Raw genomic sequence first — 24,195 nt, forward strand, 5'->3', positions numbered from 1 at the left:
TTTGCAATTATCAGAGATAAGAAATTCAGCAGTTGGATCAGAACAAGCACACAGGCTTTAATCAGAGCTCGATGAAAACCAAATGAAATTAACTGACTATGTTTAATGAGAGGCTAGAAACAAGAATGCAAGCCAAATCAAGTTAGGGCAAAGAAGCATGTAATGACTGTCAAAGAATGTTCAGAACAAACTTGAAGAGAAAAAGCTCATAGGGAGGAAACAATCATGCTGTATGTGACAATACAGAAGAAAGAAGATAAAAATTGGACCCAACACTATGTGTAGAAAAGGGAGAATCTGAAGGAAACAGGAAAAAGTAGTTCCATGTCTCTTCCATCGTCTGACCCAGGACAGAGCACAATACAAAAAAGATAACTGTAAATAAAGGGATGCAGGATACTGATGATGGCAAAGCAAGCCACCTAACCATGGTTTTAAAGCATCAGCTTCTGCCTCAGGAAGTAAGGAACAGTGAGTAGCTCCATCCACAACCAGGTGGCTGTGAATAAAGTTCTTCCTTTGTCTCTGCTTTAATTCTATCTACTTCTTCTCACTCATTGTATACTTGCACTCTGGAGAAAGTCAGTTACCAGTACCATTTGTGGTGTAATTAATATTGAATTCATCAATACTAAACCCATCCACATGTCACTCACCGCTTACAGACTCTGTAATTCTGCTCTATCCACCTTATTTCGTAAGGGCAGTAAATTCTCCTGCAGTTATGCAATTTATGTATTACAGGTGCAAAATAACTGACACTGGAAGGGACCCTGCTGAAAGCAGAGCCAACTTCAAAGCTAGACACAACTTCAGGTGTCAAGTGCATTGCTTAGGGCCTTGTCCAGTGAATCTCCAAAACCAGGGAATTCCACAGCTTTTCTGCCATTTCTCCTCCCTCAAACCAATGTTTGAGTCACTGAAATTTTCTGCCTAACTGAACTGGAATTTTCTTTGATGCAATTTGTGTATGCTGCCACTCGTCCTTTCACTGTATGACTCCAAGAAGAGCCCTAGGGAACATTAAGTATCTAGCAGGATAGAGTAAAGAGTGGAAAAAAGATCACTGTAGCCACGAGAAAGCCTTTGGACATCCAGAACTTTTCCCAGGTAATGAGCATCCAGCTTTTTGAAGTCCAAAAAATCTGTCTGATGAGATGTGGCAGAGATATAAAGGAGGCCATCAAAAGGACATCACTAGAGATTTATTTAAGATAAAAAATGATTGTTTAGGACACAAGAGAAGATCAAAGTGGTATATATATTGCAAATGAAAGAATTTTGTATAGCAAGGTCAGGTACTCACCATCTCTCTTGCAATCTCCACAGCTTCCTGCAGCCCATAGAGCCTGCCACAGACCAGGTAGATCCCATTGGCCCAGAGAATACAACCCTCATGGACCCAAAATTCATTGCTGTCAAGAGGTAGTTCAGGAATTTGTAACTCCAGCTCAGTGCCACCTTCTGAAGTGGGCATAGAGGGTTTTGAGTCCAAAGGAGTCTTTTCACCACCACTGCCACCATCAGTGGTTGCTTTTTTACAAGAAGCTCCCCTTGAAAGTGACCGAGAGGCCCCACTACAGTCCTCAGAGCGGTGCCGCCTCTTAAAGCGGGGATGAGCAGCCAGGCTTCTTTGTTCCTTCTGTTGTTGCTGTTCCTCCTCCTCTTCCGTATCTGTCTTGGAACCATTAGAAGCACTTTTGTGCCGTACCTTGACCTTGCTCTGCATTTCTGTGGCCCTCTTTGGAGGTGGGTTCTTGGGCAGGGTAGCTGCATAATCCTGGGGGTAGAAAGGACCGAAGAGGTCTCCCATGTTACGGTAGCTGGCCCACTTGCCACACAGGCAGCAAACGAGATGCCCTAAGACAGAAGACTCTGTTACCACAGGGCCTTGCAGCATGAAAGTTGAGGTGGGCAGCACTTTGCTCTCCGCATTGCTAGGAGGGGGTGTTGAAGATCTCTGTCCTTTCCGACCCCTCACCAGTTTGTTCTGCTCCTCTTCCTCCGCATTTATGATTGTACACACAGCGCCTAATTCACACTTGTTTACCACATGGATATAAGGGAAAAAGGACTTATTCTTTGAGTCAGTTTTATCTACAGACTGGGTAGCATACTTAAGCTTGATCTCTGGTTCTTGAGGCTCCACAATTGGAGCAGCCCTTCTAGGCTTCCGCTTCCGTGGCTGTGCTGCAGGTTTTCGCCTCTCCCTCCTCTGCCTCTTGGGCTTTGGCTCACCAGCACCCACCCCCTCTGCAGACTGTGGTGGGACTGGAGGGGGTGGCGGGGGCGGGGGCAGCTGCTGCTGCTGCTGCTGTTGTTGTTGCTGCTGCTTCTTCTGCTTGTTCACGCTGCCAATTGGCCTCCCCTTTTTCTTTCCAGAGGGGAAATATCCCTTTGGAGGGAAACCATCTGGCTTGGGTGAAATGTTTGTCACATCTCCATCTTTTTCCTCAGACTTTGGATTTGGTTCAGAAATAAACACACTGGAAGGGGAAATTGTTTTTGAGTCAGAAAAGGTCAGACTTCCAGCTCCACCTGCAGATCCATCAGACCTTCCCTGACCACCTGACTTCTGAGAAGGTGGTGGTGGTGCACTGGATCCTGCTCCTTCTTTACCAACACTGGCAGCTTCAGGGAGTTCTTTTTTGTTTTTATCATCCTCACTGCTTTGCCACTCTTCTGAGGATCTTGGAAGAGTTTTTTCACCAGCTGCATCCTGGCTTGCCTGCCCCACTTGATCTGACATCTCTCCTTTTCTCTTCTCAGCCTCCAGTCCATGTCCAGCCACATTTCCTCCTTCAGGTCCACTCTTAAGGGACAGAATGTCATCAAGAGTGACAGTATCTGGACCAGTTTCAGCATTGTTGGTAGAAACGCTTCTCCTAATATTAGGAGATGTAATTTTTTGAACAATAGCTTCCAGTTTTAATCCCCGCCCCTTTCTTGGGGGCAGTATCTTGGTCTTAGCCGGGCTTGTGAGGGAAACAGCAGGACAATTCCTATTATCAGGACTGGGCAGGTCCTTGAAGGAATCTCCCTTCGCAACTGACTTGCCAGCATCTTGGCTTTGAGATGAATGGGCATAGGAGTTGTACGCTTTATCCGCTCCTTCTTTTGCTGCAGTCATCAGTCGCCCTTTATCCTCACTGCCACTGTTCTTCATATCATGTGGCTGTCTTTTTGTAGGGATAGGTGAGATGAAAGAACGGACTCTCCTCCTCATAATTAATGGATTTTGAGGAGACTGGTCTTCCTGGCCAGGGAGCCTGAGCATAGCATTGCTAGGCTTGGGCAAATCTGTAGATTCCTCTCGACGATGCCCATCGCTTTCTTGAGGGCAAAATCTTTTTTGGTTGGCTGCTCCAAGAGGACCACTGCTTTTGGCAGGAGAAGTTTGCCGAGAGAGGTCCCAGCCAGATTCGTGATGCTGCAACTTGGGGTTGCCATGTTTCAGTTCGGTGCATTTGCTCTGAGTGCCATCACTGCCCATAACACAGCGTCCGGCCTCCTGGCTTCCAGTATCGTGGTAAGAGCTAGCCTGAAGGTAGATCATTCCATCCTTGTCATTTTTTAAGGGACTCCTTACTCTTTCCAGGAACTGCTGTTGTCTGGGGCTCTTCCTTGCTCCTTCCTGCCTGTGCTGAGCTGCAGCAATCACACCCTGAGCAGCGCTGCTTGCCCAATCTTTGTATTCTTCTTGCTGTTGCTGGTATATCTGTCTCTTGTAATGGTACTGGGAATTCAAACCTTGGTTGGGGTCACCAAAAGCATGAGGTCTAGCATTGGTGTGGTATGCTGAAGCCAGAGATGGCCCTTCTGAATTCTGAGGGTAAACAGAATGCAAGGAGCCCCTGCTAACTCTTTCAGATAAGGTCATGTGTGGGTTCATGTGATGTAGATCTGTCCCTGGGCCTCTGCTTCTGCCTGGTGACATTTTCAGCTTATCAGCAAGATCCTGATACTGAGAAGGTGATTTACCCCTTCCACTTCTGCCAGGTCCTCGTCTCATCTGTGTCGATCTGCTGTCCTGCTGGGGAATGTAATCTGGAACAGCATCAGAGACTGCAGCTCCAGGGCTGGCATTGCCTCGGAAAGATTCATGCTTGATGCCAGTGGGATGGCAATGGTCTCCTGTTTTTTTATTATTGAGACTAACTGAGCTCTTTGACTGCTCAAAATCTTCTTCCTTTATTTGCCCACTGTGAGCTTTCATCTTTGTTTCCATGGATACTAAACCACCAGGGAGTATTACTGACTGGCTCAAGCCAGGGGCAAGACGTTCACTCCTTCCACTTCTGGCCTCAGGACCCATGTGACCCATAGGGTGAGGGCCAGGATCTCTTACAAGCTGTCTTAATGGCGATATATCACAGATCACTGATCTCCTCTCTGAGAGTGTCCCCCCTTCATGGGCAGAAGCCTGAGACTCCACATCAAACTTCCTAGCAATAGGGTAATCAGCTAAATTTATCTGCTTCATGTCTGAAGCTGCACTGCCAGACTTCCTATCCCAGGGACCCCAGTGAGGGCCTTCCAGGAGAGACCCCATGCTTTTGTTTAAGAGGCCTCTATTGGTCAATTCATTGGTTTGACTAATTAAAACATTGGGCCTCATGGCTCCCTCCAAACTTCCAGCCATCCCAGAATGCTCCTGTGTGTTCCTAGAATACCTTCTGTCCGGATGATGGTGGTACCCCTGTAAAACCTCTTGTAGGAGGCTAGGAAACTTCTCATTCCGGCCTTTGCGCTCACTATGCCCTGGAAAATCCCCCTTTTCCTGACCAGGATACTGAGGAAAGCCACCAATATTTCTCTGTATACCAGCTGCTATGTTATCCTTATAGCTGTATCTTAAACTGCCAGGAGACTTGGAAGATTCTGTTCTTGCAGGAAAATTTGGCCCAACAACTGCATGACCAGGCTGGCTGTTCCCCTCTCCATTATGATTAGTGTTATCTCCACTTTTGCTCCCCTTACTTCCTCCTTGAGTTTCTGGCTGTGTCCCTGCATGCCCAGCTTCTTTTGCTGCACTAGCACTAGCTGGTGCCTGAGTGCCTGTGGGAGCATCATCTTGTGCAGGTTTATCTTGTCCACCTGACTTTTCTACTCTTCCTGTCATGGCTTCCCGGGAGACAATCACCCCAACTGCCTTTTCATTCACTTTTGGAGCATTTTCCACAGCCACCACAGCTTCCTTCCCCTCAGGGGAGGCCACATCTTCCCTAGCTGCAGGGCTGCTGCTGAGTTTGGATGGCTCATTCTGAGAGCCTTGTGCTGGTGAGGAGTTGGGTCTCTCCAAATTACCCCCTTTGTAAGTGGTGTCTGAGCTGGTGCTCTGCCCACTCAGCTGTCTCACCCTTTCCCCGTGATCCTCTGAACTACTAGAACAGCCTCCATCAAGGGACTCTGCCATGGGAGATTTGAGTTGCTCCTCTGCTTGGGAGGAGCCTTCTGAGTTGGTGCAGCTGTCAGCCTTCTTTGAAGAGGATGATCTTTTGGAACCTTTTTTCTGAGGTGCCAAGGCATCCGAGAGCAACATGTGCTGGACTGTGTTGGGCAGATTAGCCACTTGAGAACTTAGAGCACTCAGGCTGCTCAGCCCTGGATCTGTGAGCCTTTTTTCCTGCAGTCCTTCCAGCCCAAACCCCTTGAATCCACCCGCATGAGCATTGGGGCTTGGCATCATAGACGGTGTAGGACTAAGCTGAGGCATCATCTGCAGGATTCGGTTTCTAGAACCCATGGACATGTTGCCTTGCCCACACTGGAGATTCTCTCCACCTGGCATGAGTGGAGAAGGGGTAGAGCTGCAGCTTGGAGACTGAACCACAGATGCAGCAGGAGATGGATTAGAGATTGGACTGAAGTTCTGGTGGAACTGCATCGGTGACCTCACAGGAACTTCAGTCTGGCTGTACTGTCCTACTTGGCTTTGAAGAGAGAGCTTGGTGGCAGCATTTGAATACTGCATGACATGCTGAGGTTGGTGCTGCTGCTGCTGCCCCTGTTGCCCGCTTTGGGGCAGCTTGGACTGCTCAAAGCTTTTCATTGGCTGAGTCTGAAAGCTGTAGTTTGACTGGGTCCCATAGGCCTGTGCATTGGAACCCACAGCATGGCCTTCATACTGCGACCCAGAGTTCACGTTGTAGCTTCCGTCATAATTCTGTCCTGACTGGCCAAAACGCTGTGGGGAGGGAAAAGAGGAGGAGGAGGATGACGAAGGTGGTTGATAGTGTTGGCTGAACTGACCCACTCGTAACTGGTAGCCAGAAGCAGAGGAAGGCAGGGTGGATGGACGCTGCATTGGCTGCAAGTGCGAGGTGCTAGAAGCAGACTGGCTGGAAGCCTGAGGTAAAGGCTGATGAGATTGATAGATCTGCTGTCTCAGCTGCTGCACCTGTTGCTGCTGGCTAGAAGCCTGCTGCTGATACTGGGCACTCCCTGGAGAAAAAGGACCAGTATAATCCTGTTGATAGTGGGATACACCCCCAAGGGTCGAGTGCTGTGTTTGAAACTGGCCCACGTGTCCCTCACTCCCATACTGACTCCCAAAGCTACTCCCTTGAGGGGGCCCATAGCTCTGCACTGGTCCAGAAGGCCTGCGCTGAGGTGGCTGCTGCCCTCCTGACACCACTGGATCTTTGTTGGCAGCCATATAGTAAAACTCTCCTGCTTCTTTTCTGAAACCTTGGTAGCTCTGATGGCCAGAGCTCTCACCAGGCATCGCTGTAGAGGCTCCTGTTGCTCCACGACGTCCACTGCCAGTACCTCCTCCAAAGCTCTGGAACATCTGGGCCTGCTGGCGGGGGCTGAACTCTTCCAGTCTGGACGAAGCGTGCACTTCCTGCGGGTAGCTCTGCTGGTTTCCGTGGTAACTACTTTGCTCCCGAAAGGACTGCATGCTGTTCAGCAGCAGAGCAGCAGCTCAAAAGCCCTCCTAAATGGGGAGAAGAAGAGAGAGATAAAAAAGGTGTTAAGGTTTCTGGTACATCAGTGTTCAAGCCCTCTTCTTACAACCTGCCAACCCTCTAGGTAGTACAAGGAAGAGGAATTGCTAATTTTCAAAAAAATACAGACCAGTAGTCTATTACCAGTTAGAGTGAAGAGAGAAGCTTCCAACAATACTTGCAAAGCAAAGGAGAACAATCCTCACCCTCCACCTATTCGCTATGGCTAATACTGTGAGTAATCAAGTACTTTGCTACCATGTTCAAAGATGCAATGAGAGCACTGCAACACTCTCAAACCACACTTGGATTTACCACAGGAATTATATGGAAGGCCCACATTTCATTCTGGGAAAGATCTCTATTAGCAAACACTCAAGACAACTGACTCAAACCAAGATACCCCAATGAAAGAATCTATGGGAACCTGTGACAGAACTGGCACCACCATACTCAACACTCAGTTCCCATGCCCTCCAGTGACATCAGTACAGCAAGACAACAACACTGCATTTCCCACCCCATCTGCTTTACTTTAAAAGATAGAAAGTTGAAATAAGTCCACCCTACTTGAGCAAAATAGTCTACAACTTCATCACTTAGAACTTGCATATTACTTGAATAAAACTTAACTGAAAACATCTGTCAGAATACATATTTTGGAAAACCACGTATGATCATCTGCATTTCCATTATCAACTTGTAAGCAAACGCATTCCAGGAAGGCTCTCCTGCATGTATCAATCTATTATGCAGTGTGTGGAATCATGACTCACTCTCAAGGACCAGATCTCAGCTGCAAAATTGTTTCAGGATGCTGGCTAGTCTCTCTATAAAACCCTGACGCATCACTACAAGCACTAATAAAAAAACGCTAATGAACAAGGAACCACGTGTCCAGTGCCTTAAGCAAATAAATACACAGATAGATAGAATTAACAGGAGACAAAAGCATTTCATTTCTGAAACACTTTGTGGTTTTCTCTTCCTACAAACAAAATGAATTAAGCCACCTGGAGAGACTCCTTCTTTTAAATGAATGTTAAGACAATGCTCACACTTCTCCAGGAAACACAACCTTGACTCCTGAGATTGGACACTTCCTGAAGACTTGCCTGCACTGTTTTCTCATTAGCCATGTTTTGTGCTTGCCTCATTCAACTGAACCCACTGAGAATTGAGGTCTAGCCTTGCACTTAAGTTTTGTTCAAGTACAAGATCACCAGTCACAGGAACACTGGCATACAAAGGAGGTGCAGGCAATGTCTGGCATCATGCTCTTTTCCCATCTGTCTCTCAGGGTTATGTTTTTTAATTCACACATACATGTTACCTACAGAAGGCCCTAACTCTACCACTAGGGCCTTTAATCTGGGTTTCTACTATCTGTGCATGCAGGCTAGAGAACACAGGCACAAACCCACCCCACTGCACTGCATGTCTCTGCACCCTCCTCTTCTGACTCAAAGGCATCTCTGTGTTGAGCCTTGGTTCATGCAGCTTGCTGTACATAATAATATCACTAGAATCAAAAGGGAACTGTCAAATTGCTACTACTTCAAATTCCATCTCTCCCCTTCCAGGAAGTCAACTTTACTGCTGTTCTAATCTTATATTTTAAGTGTCATATTATAAGAGAGATCTGCTGTTCTGCTGAACTTCCACTTTTTTAGCATTTTGAAGGCTACATATATCACATGACTAACACTTCTATGAATGCCACACTGTGCCAATCTGTCCAGTTTGGGCTTATTAAGGATAAACCCCTCCTTTTTCTGAATCATTCCTTTTGATGTTTCATCAGTTTGAAGCTCCAGCCTTATTGGGACAGGACTAAAATTGGGATACCCAAGATACCAGCTAATATGCAAGGTTCTTTCTTCCTTTTTGTATGACTTGCTGCTAAGGTGAAAAACGAGGGGAGGGGAAAAAAGCAGGCAAGGAAACATACCTAGAAACAGAGGACAGTTATCAAGCTGAAGGTAAGAGGACATGGACTGTAACTGGCAGATGTGAGGAAGCAGCTCCTCTAGACAAGCAGGTGGGAGCTCTGCAATCAGCAACATCCCTGTGCCATGGGGGCTCCGTGCACGCCCTGCCCGGCACGTGCTCGGCACCCTCTGTCCATGAAAGCAACACTGCCATCCTCTCACGGGCCCAGCACCCCACAGAATCTCAGACTCAATTTCAAATATGACTGTAATAAAGCTTACTTTGCATAGTCTGAACAAGATCTCACGAAGTTTCTTTCCCATTATACAAAAATTTTAATCACTGATGATATTCACTTTTTCTGCAACACTACTAACAGGCTTGAAAACACACATTAGCTTGGAAACACCAGCAGTTAATGACAGTGGGAAACACTCTTAAGACATCCTTACTATTAAAAAAGAATCACTGTAATTATATAATGAACAGAAACAGCACAAGATGCTGTGAAATACCTTTAGGAACAGAGATACAGTAAAGGTCAACCTAAGGCACAGATTCTTATCCTCCATAATCCCATGAAATCACATAACATTTATTCAGTTCAGAAGTTATACATGCTAACTTAAAACACAGAGAATGTATTTTCCCCCTTCAGTTTTTTTTTCAGTCTTGGAATTTACCCTGACAAACAAATAAAAAGTTTTCATCAGGAAAACACTTGCTTTGAATATCTCATAAGGAGCTTAACTTGAGTAACATAACCAGTAGAATAGCTGCCAAAAAGAAAAGAGAATAGGCATTTCATTAATAACAAGAGTAAAAAAAGATAGGAGGTACTTCAATCCATTACATCATTGGTAACTTAAGATATATAGCACATTTCCTGTCATTAATGTACTATAAATACAGGACTATTAAAATTACTATTGCAATAATCTTTCTTAATAGTAACAGCCCTGTCAAGTGCTTACACCGAAGTGCTGAGTTCACAGCAAAAGCATGGAGATAATCCCATGGGCAAACCTTGTTAATAAAATACATTCAGAGAGATGAGGCCTTCAAAATCTATCCAGATCCACAGGAAAAAAAATAAATTATTTGATTAACATTGTACTGGAAGCCTTTAAAGGAAACATTTTCAGTTGGTACACACTGCTCTGTATGCAGAAATGATGCACCAGCTGTTGACTGGAGAGCACAACACAATCATATAAAACTGCCGTAATGGTGGCACATCCACAATTCCAGCCTCAACAGGAGTGACAATGTCCTGTCTCCAAAAAACCACTCTATTAATAAATAGCCATAAATGATACAGTTCTACAGTACTTTCCAACACACACAACACCCAAAGCCTTCCTAATTTATTCAAAGGGAGGGTAAGATTCTGGCACAGCTCTCACCACCCCAGTGTCACACCTACGCTCTCACTACACGTGCATCCAGCTCTCTCAGTAAAGCTGCCTGACTGTGAAGCATTTACAGTCTGTAGCTGTAGAGTCATCTAAGCATATCCATTTCGAGATTACAGACTACATTCACTAGGCTAAGCAGTTTCCCTCTGCTCCAACACATTTGTCTCTTCCCCCAATAGCCTAGCAATCAGAATTTGCCTTCAACCTGGCAGGAACAAAGGAAGCACATTACAAGTTGGTGTGGCTGATAAAGAAATAGCCTCACTTACAGAAACCCTGCACAGAAGTTTCAAATAGAGTGAAGTAATAGGTCCTCATATCTGCATCTCAGATTTGCTTGTGAAACACCTCAAGTTATTTCAGGCAGTCTTTCAACTCACCCTCTTCCCATGAACTTAATTTTAAGTCCATCTACAATGCAGATTTTTTCTTAATCATTCAAAATAGCCTTACAGAACTTTGTTAACACTTGAGTTCCTCAAAATATGGAGCTACTGCACTGTGACCCCCCTGCAAGCAAGACTACCAAATGTTAGTCTAAAGCATGTCAGTTCCTGCATGAATATCAGGCTGCCCCCAACCACTGCTGATTAACAGAATTCATTAGTACTCCTACTCCAAGATGACTGTGTGAAATGATCTTCTGCAACATGCTGTGTTATACTATTTTTAAAGATACATAAATCTTTAAGACGTTTTTGTCCTGACTATCAAAGCCTGAACAAACAGGACAGCTGCCCACATCTCCCCATGTAACACTGATGCCAACATCGTAGCTCATCACTACAGACAGCTCTAACAAGTGAGCTAAAAGCCAAAATACTGTGGGGATACGCCTAATTCTAAACGATAAGCCTATAAAGGAACAAATGAAACCACCACCAGCTCATTCTCTAGGACATAAGTGAGGTCTTTCCGCTTCGTTAGGTTTTCTTTAAATTTGGGTTGACTACTGCGATCCATCTGTGCAGAGAAGTCTCAGGCAGCAGTCAAATGCAATACATCTTCAGTGATCTGTCAAAAGCCTCTCGCTTCCCACCATGCCTATCAGGAAGGAAAATGCAGCTACAAGCAGGTGACAAACCGTAAGGTACTACTCTCCACAGATAAAAATGTACATGCACAGGTTGGGAGGCTACAGAATGTCCAGGGTTCTGACTAAAATAGACTTACTTGTTAAATGCTGTGCAAATAACAGATGTACATAAATCTGCCACCATTTCTAGTCACAACTCATATAAAATGCAGAAATAACCATTTTTGTTCTTCCCGATCGTATCTTCTCAATCTAGCACAGAACACACACAACCAAAAAAACCCCACCAAGCCAGAACCTGCGTATGGACAATCCAGGGGCATATTTTGTAAGTAAACAATGCCCATGTTCTGAATTAAGCCAGAAATACAGGAAAAGAGGATTTATTTATATATACTGAGTACCATTTCTATTTTCAAGGCCACGCCGCTACGCCTCATTTCTGCAGGTACACAGTTACCATCTGCACATCCGAGCAATGACTGGGAATAGACACAGCTTGTTTCAATTTTGGAGGAACATTACTCTGTCTGCTCCCTTTAAGAGAAGGCAAATCAGCCACAAATGCCACAAGCAGATGAATTTAAGGCTCAAACACCTATGACTACATTTAACAAAGCAGGAAATCCAACTTTTCTCTTCTACATTTTTTGCGCCTTTTTAAAAGAAAAGGGAAACTACTTAAGGCTGGTTTTCACCATTAGGTGTGATATGGAAGTAAACTAAGCCAGTCAGCACTTCAAAAGGACACCAGTTTGTCGAAGAAGTACCACTCCCTGCTCACCTCTTTCAAAAAGTTGTGTTTCTGATACTGCCTTATTCACCACCGCACTTGTAGAGGAAACTGCAGTCAGATCTGGCTCCCACCAAGCCACCGTGATTGGATCTGTCAAAGAAAGCTTTACTACACCACTCAGAGTTGAAACAGCACACAATTAATAGTCACTGAGAGTGCCAGATCCTGTTGAAATCGCTAAACTGAAGTAGATAAAGTATCTTAGAAAGTATATCATAAATAAACCCAGCATACTGTGTTACTGGAAACCAAATTTTTTAGTTCTAAAACTTCACAGCATGCCTTAAAAACATCCATATGTAGTTATCACACATGCTTAAGTGTGTAATAATAATACATATTAGCAACACATCTTGCAAATCAATGCCAATACTGGTCTCTACAATAAAAAAAACCACAATGTAATTTGGTCCTTCCTAGTGAAACCCCTCACCAAAAAATTCCTCAAATGAGTTACAGCTTGGCCCAGTGGATTGTAACTAGTTTCCATCTCACAGAGACACTGTGCCTTCTTTACCAAACTGTCTGTTCAACTCTTCAGAAAGTCAGTATGCATGAGCGTAAATCCAAACAATTAAGGCAATGGTTCTTGCGGAATGGGTGAGGAACAGATGAGAGTGGCAGAAGGAGCACAGTGAGCTTTGCCAGCTGAGAGAGGGGAATGCTCTGGGGATTGTTTTGCTACATAAGATCTATATTCACTTCTTTTTTCATATATTCCCCTAAGTGACCACAGAAAACTTTAGTAAGCCTGAGTCAGTGCATCTTCCTGTCTCACAGGGGAAATGTGAGCACACATATTCGGAGCACTAAGTTGCTATCATATAAGGCACCATGTAAACAAACAACAACAAAAATAATCAAATTTTGCATGTGGCTATTATTTGGCTGCTGCTTTCCTTCCCCACTCCAAAACATTTTTAAAAATCCCAGTTGGATAACACCAAATTAAAAATCCACAGAGTTTTCTGCATCTCTAAGTCTCCCCTAACTCACTAAATGAACAAAACTAAAATAAAATCTCCACTTTGGCTCTGTACTTTGAGTGGTGTAACTGTTAAATTCTGATTCCTAACCATAAAGAAAGAAGTTTGACAAGAACAACTTCTGTTGTAAGCCAGTATTAAAGTTGAAGTGCTATGAAAACATGTATTTCTAGAAATATGACTAATGATCAAAGTTCAGCAGAATTTTGGCTGATTGTATACATCTGATTTTATTATTACGCCATTGGTTCTCAGTCTCAGTCGACAGCACAGACGCACTGAAATAGCGTTCAAAAATCCACCAACCCCGTGCTGAAAGTTATGCATTCACATGTTTAACAGACACTGCTATTTCACTAAGAACCTGAGCAAACCCATCAGGTTCCATTTTATGTCAAAGATTAAGCAGTTTCGGTTTCACATGCAGACAGCCCTCTACATCCCACCCAGCTGAAGAGGCCCAGCCTCCTCTGTGTGCTAACACAGCCATTCATGCTGTCAAGGCAGATCAGTGAACTGATCTGGTCAAGAAAATTCTGTGTGTGAGGGAGAGCAGCCACTTCTGACCTGACAGATCCATTCACTGTATCATTGCAAAAACATCTGCACCAGCAAAACGGACACAGCAGGAACTGCTTAAGTGGCACTCGAAACCAGAAGTCTGTATTTAAAAGGCTCTTCATCCTTACACAGTAGTCAAACAACCCTTCCCAACACCAAAATGAGAATAATACTGAACTCTCAGCTCCTCGTTTTTTCTCCAAGCTGCAGACCAGTCCATTGCACATCCTAACCCACTTCGCTTGTCCTCCAAAAAAGTTTCACAACTCCTTATGTGCCTCTTACTGCAAATTCACCTGTGTCCACACCCCCAGTGCCTCCAAACAGTCAAACACCATGTCAGCTTTGGCAATACCACAAAATCTGAGCAACCACTGCAAGGACAACTTCTGATCTGCTCTTCACCTCCTCAGACACGCGAGACAGGAGGCTCAGCAAAGACATCCCAGCTCTCACCTTTGAGTTACAAACTGAAGGCAGTGAAAAGGAAAAGTCAATTATTAATTGCAAGCAGAAACCAGAAGAGCATGAGCAGGGCTGCCAGACTCTAACTCACCAAGCTCCCACTTTCAGCACAGAAGTTTACCCAGTACCAAAAATACGCAGAACTACACAGCAGTAAAAACGACAAAAAGAGACACCGCAACACATTATTTTTAATTAACTTTTCTAATTTACTCATACTAAGTAGCAACCATTGCCTTTAGAGTCCTAAATGCATTATCTCTTCGAACTCTGACAAGTTGCTAGGATGAATACTTATAAGGGTCATATTAAATATTACCTGTAATATACGTCCTTCTTTTTCACTCAAGGCAGTCTGTACAATTTTTTTTTTTGTTCTTTACTATGTCTGGTGCAATGAGCCTGTAACTAAGACTCCTGGGAACTCCTCAAGGCAAATGAAGTAAATTGACACAAAATCTCTATCAGTTATGTGCGAGTATTACTACAATGCAGGCTGTGCACTGTATACAAGATATATACCTATGGATTAGGATAAAACCACTGTTGAGGATAATGCCATCTAATTACATCATAGGTAATACCATTAAAATCAGGTAGAAATATAACCCTGATCTACTTAAACTAACGAATTAAAGAATTAATGTCCACTTGCAGAAAAGCTGTACTCAAATTTATGTCCTCCAAACCTCTTAGACAGTTTTTGTTCCTTTAAGATTACACAAGAAATTTAGCTTTAGCACTTTTAATTTTCACTAGCCCAGGTGATCAATCTTCCTATGAATTTAGCACCTCATGCCCCTAAATCAATGCAGATTCAAGAGCAATTTGGGTGTGGAGGGTCTGCACATACTGCTGCTACGGCACAGCTGAGAACAGAACAGTCAAGGCCGTATCATATTTACTGATAAAATGTTTGAGAAAAGTAAGGCTTCTCTCTAACATCAGAGCTGGTTGAACGTCAAACAAAAGAAAATTCCAAGCATTCGTAAGATTTTCACACTAGACGAACAACAACTTTCCCTTCACTAACATTTCTGCTTGTCTCCTGCAACCTATGTCCTCTAAATGTCACTTTGCTCATATCCCTCTACACTTCAGATTCCAAGGCATCTGCTTCGTGCTGGAGCCAAAAGCTGAAGCAAACCCGTTCTTACAAGAAGTGCTGTCTCCTGAGACCAACAGGGAGACCAAGACTGCAGCCACACTTACATGGAGACAGGAGAAACATCTCAGATTAATACAAAATAACTTCATACATTTAAATAAGTCAACAAAGAGATCACTTCAGAGGCAGCACTATTTTAAGGAGTTCCTCCCCCTGCCCATCTACCCATCCCCACCTCTGCAGGTTTTCTTTGAGTTTTTCAGACTGGACCAGTTTCCTGAGCCATCGCATTCTGCATCCCCACTGTAGCTACACTGGCATAACCAAGAGGCAGATGCCACAGAGGAGGCAGCATTTTGCAGGGCTGGAGCAAACAGTTCAGAACTCCTCAGGTTTACACTTAGCCTTGGCCTAAAGCACTTAAACTGGTTCACTCTCAATCACTGAGTCAATGAAAACCTTCCAGCAGCAATCTTTCCATGTCAACTTCATGCATATAAAGTGATTGAACTTCTAACACACCTCAGTTAAATGTCTGAAATTCTATGGTATAAACTCAAGCCACTATAACCAACAAACAACATGCTCTACCTTGTAAATCTGCATGGCAGACACTCAGCTCCAGGTTTCCAAGTTCTGCTGCTGCAGCCAAAGGCCAGGGAAATGGCAACAGCAGTCAGACCACACCACGGGCACAAAACTCTTAACGAGCATAAGCAGCTCAGAGAAATTAACAACCTACATCCGGACATCTTCTCACAACCAAGGTTTAAAGCTTTCTCCCTCCCAAAGGATTGTTTATCACCAGAGGGACAGTGTCAGACAGCATGTCAGGCTGGAGAGCTGACGGACAAAGCTACAACAGCATGTATTCCATCTCGTATCCTAGAGCATATATCCTGAAGGAAGCCAGCAGCTGAAAGCAAAGAGGAGGGATGACTCCAGCACCAAAGAAAGAACACCTCTGTAAATACAGATTACTGGAGGATAAAAAAGACACTGCACTCTGAGCATAATTTTTGGAAATGCTAGAGTTAATATTTCTAAGTAAGACAGAGGGAGCTTAGATGGTCCACTACTCTGAGAATCAGTCTCATCATTCTGTTGAAGTTGAGTTCCTGCAGTCATTCATCCTGTACACCAGGGAGGAGAGAAAAAACAAAACAAGACTCTACTGTTTTTTTCCACCCTGCCTCCTCTCATGAGCAGGCTAAATAAAGAGGGACAATTAACATAAACCATACATGATGGATTACATATAACCATTTCAAAATATTAATGCACTCCTAGAGTTCAATTACAGGAAAAGAAAGATGAGAATCATAGAATCATAGAATCAGATGCTCTTTTCTCTCTTTCTCTAAAACTCCAACTTTCTATGAAAAACTGAAGTTTGCTACCTTGTTTCAGTTACAAAGATGGCAACAAAGCGACTTCCACCTTGAGAATTGTTGCTGATTTAAGTCTCCTTAACCAACAGAACAAAAGCACCTTACTCCTTACCTCATTTCAGAAGGGTAATGTACACATGGAGCCAATCAGACAAATTTCATGAGACCAACAAAGATCTTTATAAACACTACAGTTCTGTGAATAAGCAAGTAAGTTTATTTCCCAAATCCTCCTCCCATCCACTTGTAGGAGGTTCCTGACAGTTTCTCATTGAGCTTAGAGATGTGCTTTCTCTGGTGAGCTTGACCCAGGTTCACTCAAGTTTTCTTTTTCCACCGAATCTGGCAGAGTTTTGACGAGGCTGCAGAGTATACATATAATTAACCTCTTTTCCTCCCCCTGCTGTTTTCAGCAGCTCTATTATATGTACACCCCCCTTTGGCTTCCCACAAATTTCACCTTTTAAACATTCAACATGCTGTGTTTTTTGCAAGCCAAAAAGAAAAGAAACAAACCAAACACATGACAAGTCAAATTTCTATATCCCAACACAGGATACAACCATCATTCAAAAAAAGCACGCACTCAACTGAGCAATTCTCCAGAACAGTTCTGTCTCTGGTAACTGGAACATGAGAAGGTATGTAAAGATATCTAGAAAAGGCATGATACTGAATGTAGAGAAGTACCCAGAGCAAAAGGAAAGAAAGACCAAGGCAAAAATCACTACCCTGCTCTCCAAACCAGAGTAAATGCGGTATTGACTGAAGTCAGAAGTGTATAGATGCAGAATATCATACTGCAGTGGATCCCTCCACTCATCACCAAAACCAGTGCCCGACCACAGCTGCCAAGGAAACAATTCTGCAGTACAGAAGTTCTCTTTATGCACTCTCACAGTAAATGGGATGTTTCTCCATTACAATGCAGTGATTTGGATGGGAGGGGTAAGGATAGCACAGTTTAGTTTCGTCATGCAAAATAAATAGCATCACTTTGGAGAATTTGGAGAATACTTCTGCTCTCCAACAGAACAGAAGAGAATCTGCCACTCACTCGGCAATGCCCTGTGATACAATTTGCTGCCTCCTTCTGTAGCAATTTTCTTCATTTCATTTACTGTCTGCTAAGTATCTCTTTTGCTTACCTGTATCTATTACTTACCAAGACCTATCTAAAAGACTGTTTCATGTAGCAATATGGTCAGGATCATGAACCTCAGAAAATCCGAGGCAGGTAACATTTCAAGCAGGTATGTTGGAGAAGGAGGAGAACGGAAACCTTCCCACCCTCACACACATGAAACAGAATAGGGAAAACCTGCAGAGGCAAACCAAAATTTATACCCCATGACAGAACACCCTTGACTTCCCTCTTTTTGCTTTGAATGAAGATGAGAAACAAAAGGGAAAGACATGGTTATAAGGAGGCATTGAATCATTTAGGTTGGGAAAGACCTTTAAGATTATCAAGTCCAACCTAGCACTGCCCAGGCCACCATGAAAGCATGTCCCTGAACACAACGTCCACACATTTGTACTTCCAGGAATGGTGACTCTACCATTTCACTGGGCAACCCGTTCAAATGTTTGACAACCTCTTTAGTAAGAAATATTTCTTAATATCCAATCTAAAACTTCCCTGGAGCAACTTGAGGCGATTTCCTCCTGCTCTATTGCTTGTTACTTGGGAGAAGAGACTGAATCCCACTTGCTACAGACTCCTTTCACGCAGCTGTGAAGAGCAAAAGGGTCTCCCCTGAGCCTCCTTTTCTCCAGGCTAAACACCCCCAGATCCCTCAGTTACTCCTCATCAGACTTGTGCTCCAGACCCTCCATCAGCTCCACTGCCCTTCTCTGGACATGCTGAAGCACCTCAATGTCCTTCCTGTAGTGAGGGGCCAGCACTGGACGCAGGATTCAAGGTGTGGCCTCGCCAGCGTACAGGGGATGGCCACACTGTGTTTGACACAGGCCAGGATGCCACTGGGCTTCTTGGCCACCTGGGCACACTCCTGGCTCATGTTCAGCCTCTCAACCAGTGCCTCTTGGACCCTTTTCCACTGGAAGGCTTTCCAGCCACTGTAGCACTGCATGAGGCTCTTGTGACCCAAGTGTGGGACCTGGCACTTGGCCTTGTTGAACCTCATACCACTGCCCTCAGCCGTTTGATTCAGCCTGTCTAAATCCCGCTGCAGAGCTCCCCACCCTCCAGCAGAGCAACACTCCCACCCAGACTAGTGTCATCTGCAAACTGACTGAGGGTACACTCGATCCCTGGTAAAGACATTAGACAGAGCTGGCCCCAGCACTGAGCCCTGGGGACACCACTCATGACCGACCACCAGCTGGGTGTAACTCCACCACTCTCCAGCTTGGCCATCCAACAAGTTTGTTACCCAGTAAACAGGACACCCATTCAACCCACAAGCAGACAGTTCCTCCAGGGGAATACTGGCACAAACAGTATCAAAAGCTTTACTAAGGACAAGGCAGAAAACATCCACAGCCTTTCCCTCAATCACTGAGCAGGTCACCCTGCCACAGAAGGAGATCAAGCTGGTCAAGGACGGCCTGCCTTTCTGACTGGGGCTATGTGTCTTGTTGTCCGGTATGTGCCATGTGCTGTCACTCATGATCTGTTTCAAACCTTCCCCATCACCAAGGGTCAGGCTGACAGGTCTGTAGCTCCTCAGATCTTTCTTCCAGCTCTTCTTGCAAATGGGCATCATATTTGCCAACTTTCAGTCAACTGGGACCTCCCCAGGTGGCCAGCACTGCTGGTGAATGATGGAAAGAGGCTTGGGGAGCACTTCTGCCACTCCACCCCTTGGGCAGATCCCACATGGCCCTACAGACTTGTTTAAGTGGTGTAGCAGGTTACTGACCATTTCCCCTTGGATTATGGGGGCTTCATTCTTCTCCCCATCCCTGCCTTCCAACTCAGGGAGCTAGACACCCAGAGAATAACTGGTCTTACTGTTAAAGGCTGGGGCAAAAAGGCTTTAAGCATCTCAATCTTTTCCTCATCTTTTATCACTATGATCCCGCCCCGTATCTAATAAAATACGGAGATTCTCCTTAGCCCTTCTTTTGTTCCTAATATATTTATAGAAATATTTCTTATTGTCTTTCACGGCAGTAGCCAGATAAAGTTCCAGCTGGGTTTTAACTCTGCTAATTTTCTCACCATGTAACCTCCCAACATCCTTGTAGTCCTCCTGAGTTGCCTGCCCCTTCTTCCAAGGGTCCTGAGTTCCAGCCCTGAGTTCCAGCCAAAGCTCTCTGTTCAACCAGACCAGGCTTCTGCCCTGCCAGCTCATCTTTTGGCATATGGGTACAGCCTCTCCTGCACCTTTAAGACTTCCATCTTGAGGAACATCCAGCCTTCCTGGGATTCCTCTGTGCCCTTCAGGACTGCCTCCCAAGGGACCTTGTCAACCAGGCTCCTAAAGAGGCAGAAGTCTCTGCTCTCTGGAAGTCCAGAGTGGCAGTTCTGGTGCCCCACTTCCTTATGTCTCCAAGAATTGAAAACTATCATTGTATGATCACAATGCCAGGACAGCCTCTGACTCTCCCACCACGCACCAGTCCTTCTCTGTTCACAGACAGCAGGTCCAGTGGGTGCCTTCCCCAGCTGTCCCTCACCAGCTGTGTCAGGATGTCATTTGCCACATGCTCCAGGAACCTCCTAGACTGTTTCTATTCTGCTGTTTTGTATTTCCAGCAGACAACACAATGCTGATCACACAGCATTCACTACACTTACCATGTAACCATTTATGCTCATTTTAAGAAGTCACAAATAGCGTTTCCACTACTCCCGAACATCTACTCATAGAAAACAGTGTTGGACAAATCAAATCCCATGGAAATTCAAGTGCAGCCAGGCATTTGATCACAGGTAACAGCAAAGTGAAGATACTGTATGGAGGGCTGATTAACAGTACTTCATTATGGTGTATGGTGGCTTATTGCTATTCTGACAGGTGTGACAGCACGTATTTTTCTTTCCTAAGTTCTTAAGTTTTAGGAATGTTTTTCACAGTCATCACTGATGCTGTATATGGACACAAGCTATTCAGTCAGCTCTCCTAATACTAAATCTTTAGATCAGTTTAAAGCTATCAACAAGACAGAGTTTGCAGCACATCATACAGGAAAAGTGGTATGAACAATACTTCCAATAAACTGTGCTAAGGCTTCCAGCACAGTTGCTACCCACACGATTTCTAGCTAAGTACTGAGCTCTTACCAAAGCTCATCAGAGGGTTCTGTTTATGATTTGCAATTTACTAGCAATTAGATGACTGAGCTCATACTAGTAAAATACTACAAAATAAATCATCATATTCTGGCACAGAATACCCAGTGATTCTATACACAGTTATTGGTATGAACACAGACAAGCTGTGCTCTTGCAGTGAAGAGGTGGGGGGAGAAAAGTAATTTTCCCAGCTTTTTTGTATTTGTTGCATCACAATGCAGGCAGGAAATAACAGGCTTCTCAAATGGAGAACAGATCAAATCTCAAAGGGAGTCAAGCCGGGGCTCTCCCACAAAGAACCGGGTAACACTTTTTCCAGTCTTCCAGTATCATCACAGGTTACAAGCACAAAGAACACTGGAAAAAGCACATGTATATTCCCTGTCTCCAGGCTGAACCCACAAGAGGATGCTTTGCACTTCTGTCTACCACTTTTTAACTCTTGTTTTTGAGGAATCACTGGATAAGAGGCAGGAAGAAACAGGAGTCTTACTGCAACATGACTGCTCTGTTGTATCCAGGTGAAAACTGAAGTTTGACTGCTTGTGCTGCTGTTCACAAACAAGTCCAACAGTTGGTAAAATCAATTCCCACATTTTTTTGTCTTCAAAGGCAAATAGGCAGCATATCACAGGACTCCAGAGCAACCAGAGCTACCTTATCCTCCAACAGGGCTAAACAGAATGCACTTTTGATTACATGCCAGCCTTAACTTTTAAGTCTTTGGGTCTGGCTTTTTATTTTCTCCTCTCTTCTTTTAAAATGTAGGAAACCCATGTACATGCATAATGAAGAACATCATGTGCTTCTCCAAGCGTCCCTAAACAAATCAATACATGTCTCAGTGGTGAGCAGCAAAGAGAATTCTACACAGCATATCAACACTATTAGAGGTGGTTTAAAATACTTTATACAGCCTTTATTTTTTATTTCAAAAGTCCAAAAGCTAAATCAGAAAGTGAAAGATTATTTTGAGAGAGAACTCCCCAAGCAAGTAAAAAAAAAACACATTTTGCTGTAAGGGAGCATTTTAATTTCTTGAATGGAAACAGTTGGTTCGTCTCAGTCCAGTCTTCACCAATAAATCAGCACGTTAGTTGGTTCCCCACAAACTGTTGTACGTAACCTTGCCTGTCTCAGCCACAGGGTTAAGGAACACAAATCTCACCCAGCCACTTACAGCACACACTGAAGTCAGCACTGCCAAAAATGTTACTAAATCTTTGGCAGTTAAAATATCTCAGGTTCCCCAAACATTAGCTTAATATTCTTCATAAGTATAAAACATAAAGCAATGGGATACGAAAAACTAAACATATATTTTAATTAAAAAGCTATCCCACCCAAACAGAGATCTGGAACACTCTGGGTCAAAAGGTGAGATACACATAAGCCAGATATAAACTCGTAAATATACCCTTATCTAAATCACAGGGAATCCAGGCAAGCACAATGAAATTATTCAAGTTTATTATATATCATGCCCTCACTCCAGACAGCAACCTGCCAAGCTGGTAGAACATCAGGAGGAATTGGGCAGCACAACTCTCATGAAGGGACCCTCCCAAGAGCAGCAGCATTGCCACTTTGCTGTGCTTCGTGGGTGGGTCAGTTAAACATGACCTAAAAAGGAAGGCAGAAAGGGGGTATGCAGTGATTTTCTTTTTAACAATGTACCAAGAACCCAGAAGGTCATCTCTGCACACATTTCCACGTGAAGAAAAATCCCACACCCTACACATTTCACTCTGTCCCACAGACCTTATACATTTATCAGTCATAGTCAGAACCATACTAAGGACATTTTTACCTACACTCTTTTAAGTCTTTAAATTTCATCTGAGTACCTTTTAAAATACAGTAAACAGGTTAATACCTCTTTAGGTTTCTCCACCTAAAGATCAAGGAAGTTTCTTCTGACAGTAAGAAGAGGTCTCCTTTACAACTAGCACACAAGTAAGTTTTCTGTTTAATTTGAAAAACCTTCAGTTCTTATTTATGCATTACAGAAACAGATTTTTTCCTTTAATAAAAATTCATTTCAAGCCCTTTTAATGAAGCATTAGTAACAAAGAGTAATAACAAAATTCCCAACCTCCTGTTACAGTTACTAATAACGAATCTGCTCCTACTCCTTTCATACACGGAACTGTGATTAACCCGCCCCAGGCTGCAAAGGTGCATTAAAGTACATATTTCATCAATCCCAAAGCCTCTGAAACCTGATTCAGGGGTCAAAGCCCAAAACTCTGCCAAAATACACACAATGCTACCAGAAAGGCTACTAACAGACTCAAAGCTAAGCAGTCTGAAGAACAGCAAACTTGCAAGAAGGCCCAAGGACCTCCCTCTGGACATTTAAGGCTAATAACACAAAGTCCAAAAGCTACCTCAAAACCATAAGCATTAACAAAGTAGAGTAGCAAGTCATATATTTTATATAAAAGGTGTTGTCATTCTCCCACTCAGAAGACAAAGTAGCTTGCTCACTAATTTAAGCAGAACACTCAAAAATATGCATTTCATGTACCAGCAATTTAGAGAAATCAGGAAATACTATTCTCCTCTCCTCATAATATTAACAAACTTTAAGAGGTTGATGACTAAACTAATAAATATCTTTCCTTCTTTAAATAGTGATTCTTTCTGCAGTATGCTAATGCAGGTGCCTTTTTATATGTCAAATGAACCCAGTGCAGACACAACAAATGAAATAATACAGCCTCAAACAGCTCAAAGTGAACAAATATGGAAGATACTTAAAGATGTAGATTTAAGGGAAAAAAACTTCAGCCAAATTAAAGTTCATAAGAAACAATACTAAAAATTATTTATCACATACACTTAACCAAATGGACTTGGTTATGCCATGAGATACCCACTTATAAGCCCCAAAAACAAAGGTTATCTGCCCAAAAGCAGTCCAGAAAATAGGTGTAAAAAAATGAGCTCTTCTTGAATTGAGTTCATCTGATATGCTCCAAACCGAACCCTGAGGCTGCTGCATCTCCATCATCGGATCACTGTACGGTTCTACAAAGTCCAGGCAGAGGTGATCCAACTGCTCCATGCACACCTCTGTTAAAAATCAAACACTCCAAAGAATTACCCACGGGGATGCACCAACAGATGGCAACAAGCGACACAGACAGGAATAGCTTTCAAAGTGTTGACCCAAACTCAGAAGGCTCTGAAACTCAATCCCCTCACAGGTGTACCTCTTGTTTTCCTTTTGTTTTCAAAGGAGGACTCAAAAAAAAAAAAGAAAACCAAACTGGAATGGCA

The 24,195-nt window shown here is 43.7% G+C and overlaps 1 protein-coding gene across 7 annotated transcripts in view; it reads right to left on the reverse strand.

Moving 5' to 3' along the window:
* TCF20 (transcription factor 20) overlaps positions 1 to 24,195 on the reverse strand; it is a 132,518-nt gene that overhangs the window by 39,961 nt on the left and 68,362 nt on the right. For all 7 annotated transcript variants that reach the window (XM_071551901.1, XM_071551903.1, XM_071551897.1 and 4 more), the window contains one exon: positions 1,307 to 6,940. In XM_071551901.1, the coding sequence (XP_071408002.1) occupies positions 1,307 to 6,904 (5,598 nt within the window). In that variant the 5' untranslated portion in view covers positions 6,905 to 6,940. The remainder of the gene's footprint in view (positions 1 to 1,306; positions 6,941 to 24,195) is intronic.

Source organism: Pithys albifrons, chromosome 3 (assembly GCF_047495875.1).
Source record: "Pithys albifrons albifrons isolate INPA30051 chromosome 3, PitAlb_v1, whole genome shotgun sequence".
In the NCBI taxonomy this organism is placed as follows: Eukaryota; Metazoa; Chordata; class Aves; order Passeriformes; family Thamnophilidae; genus Pithys; species Pithys albifrons.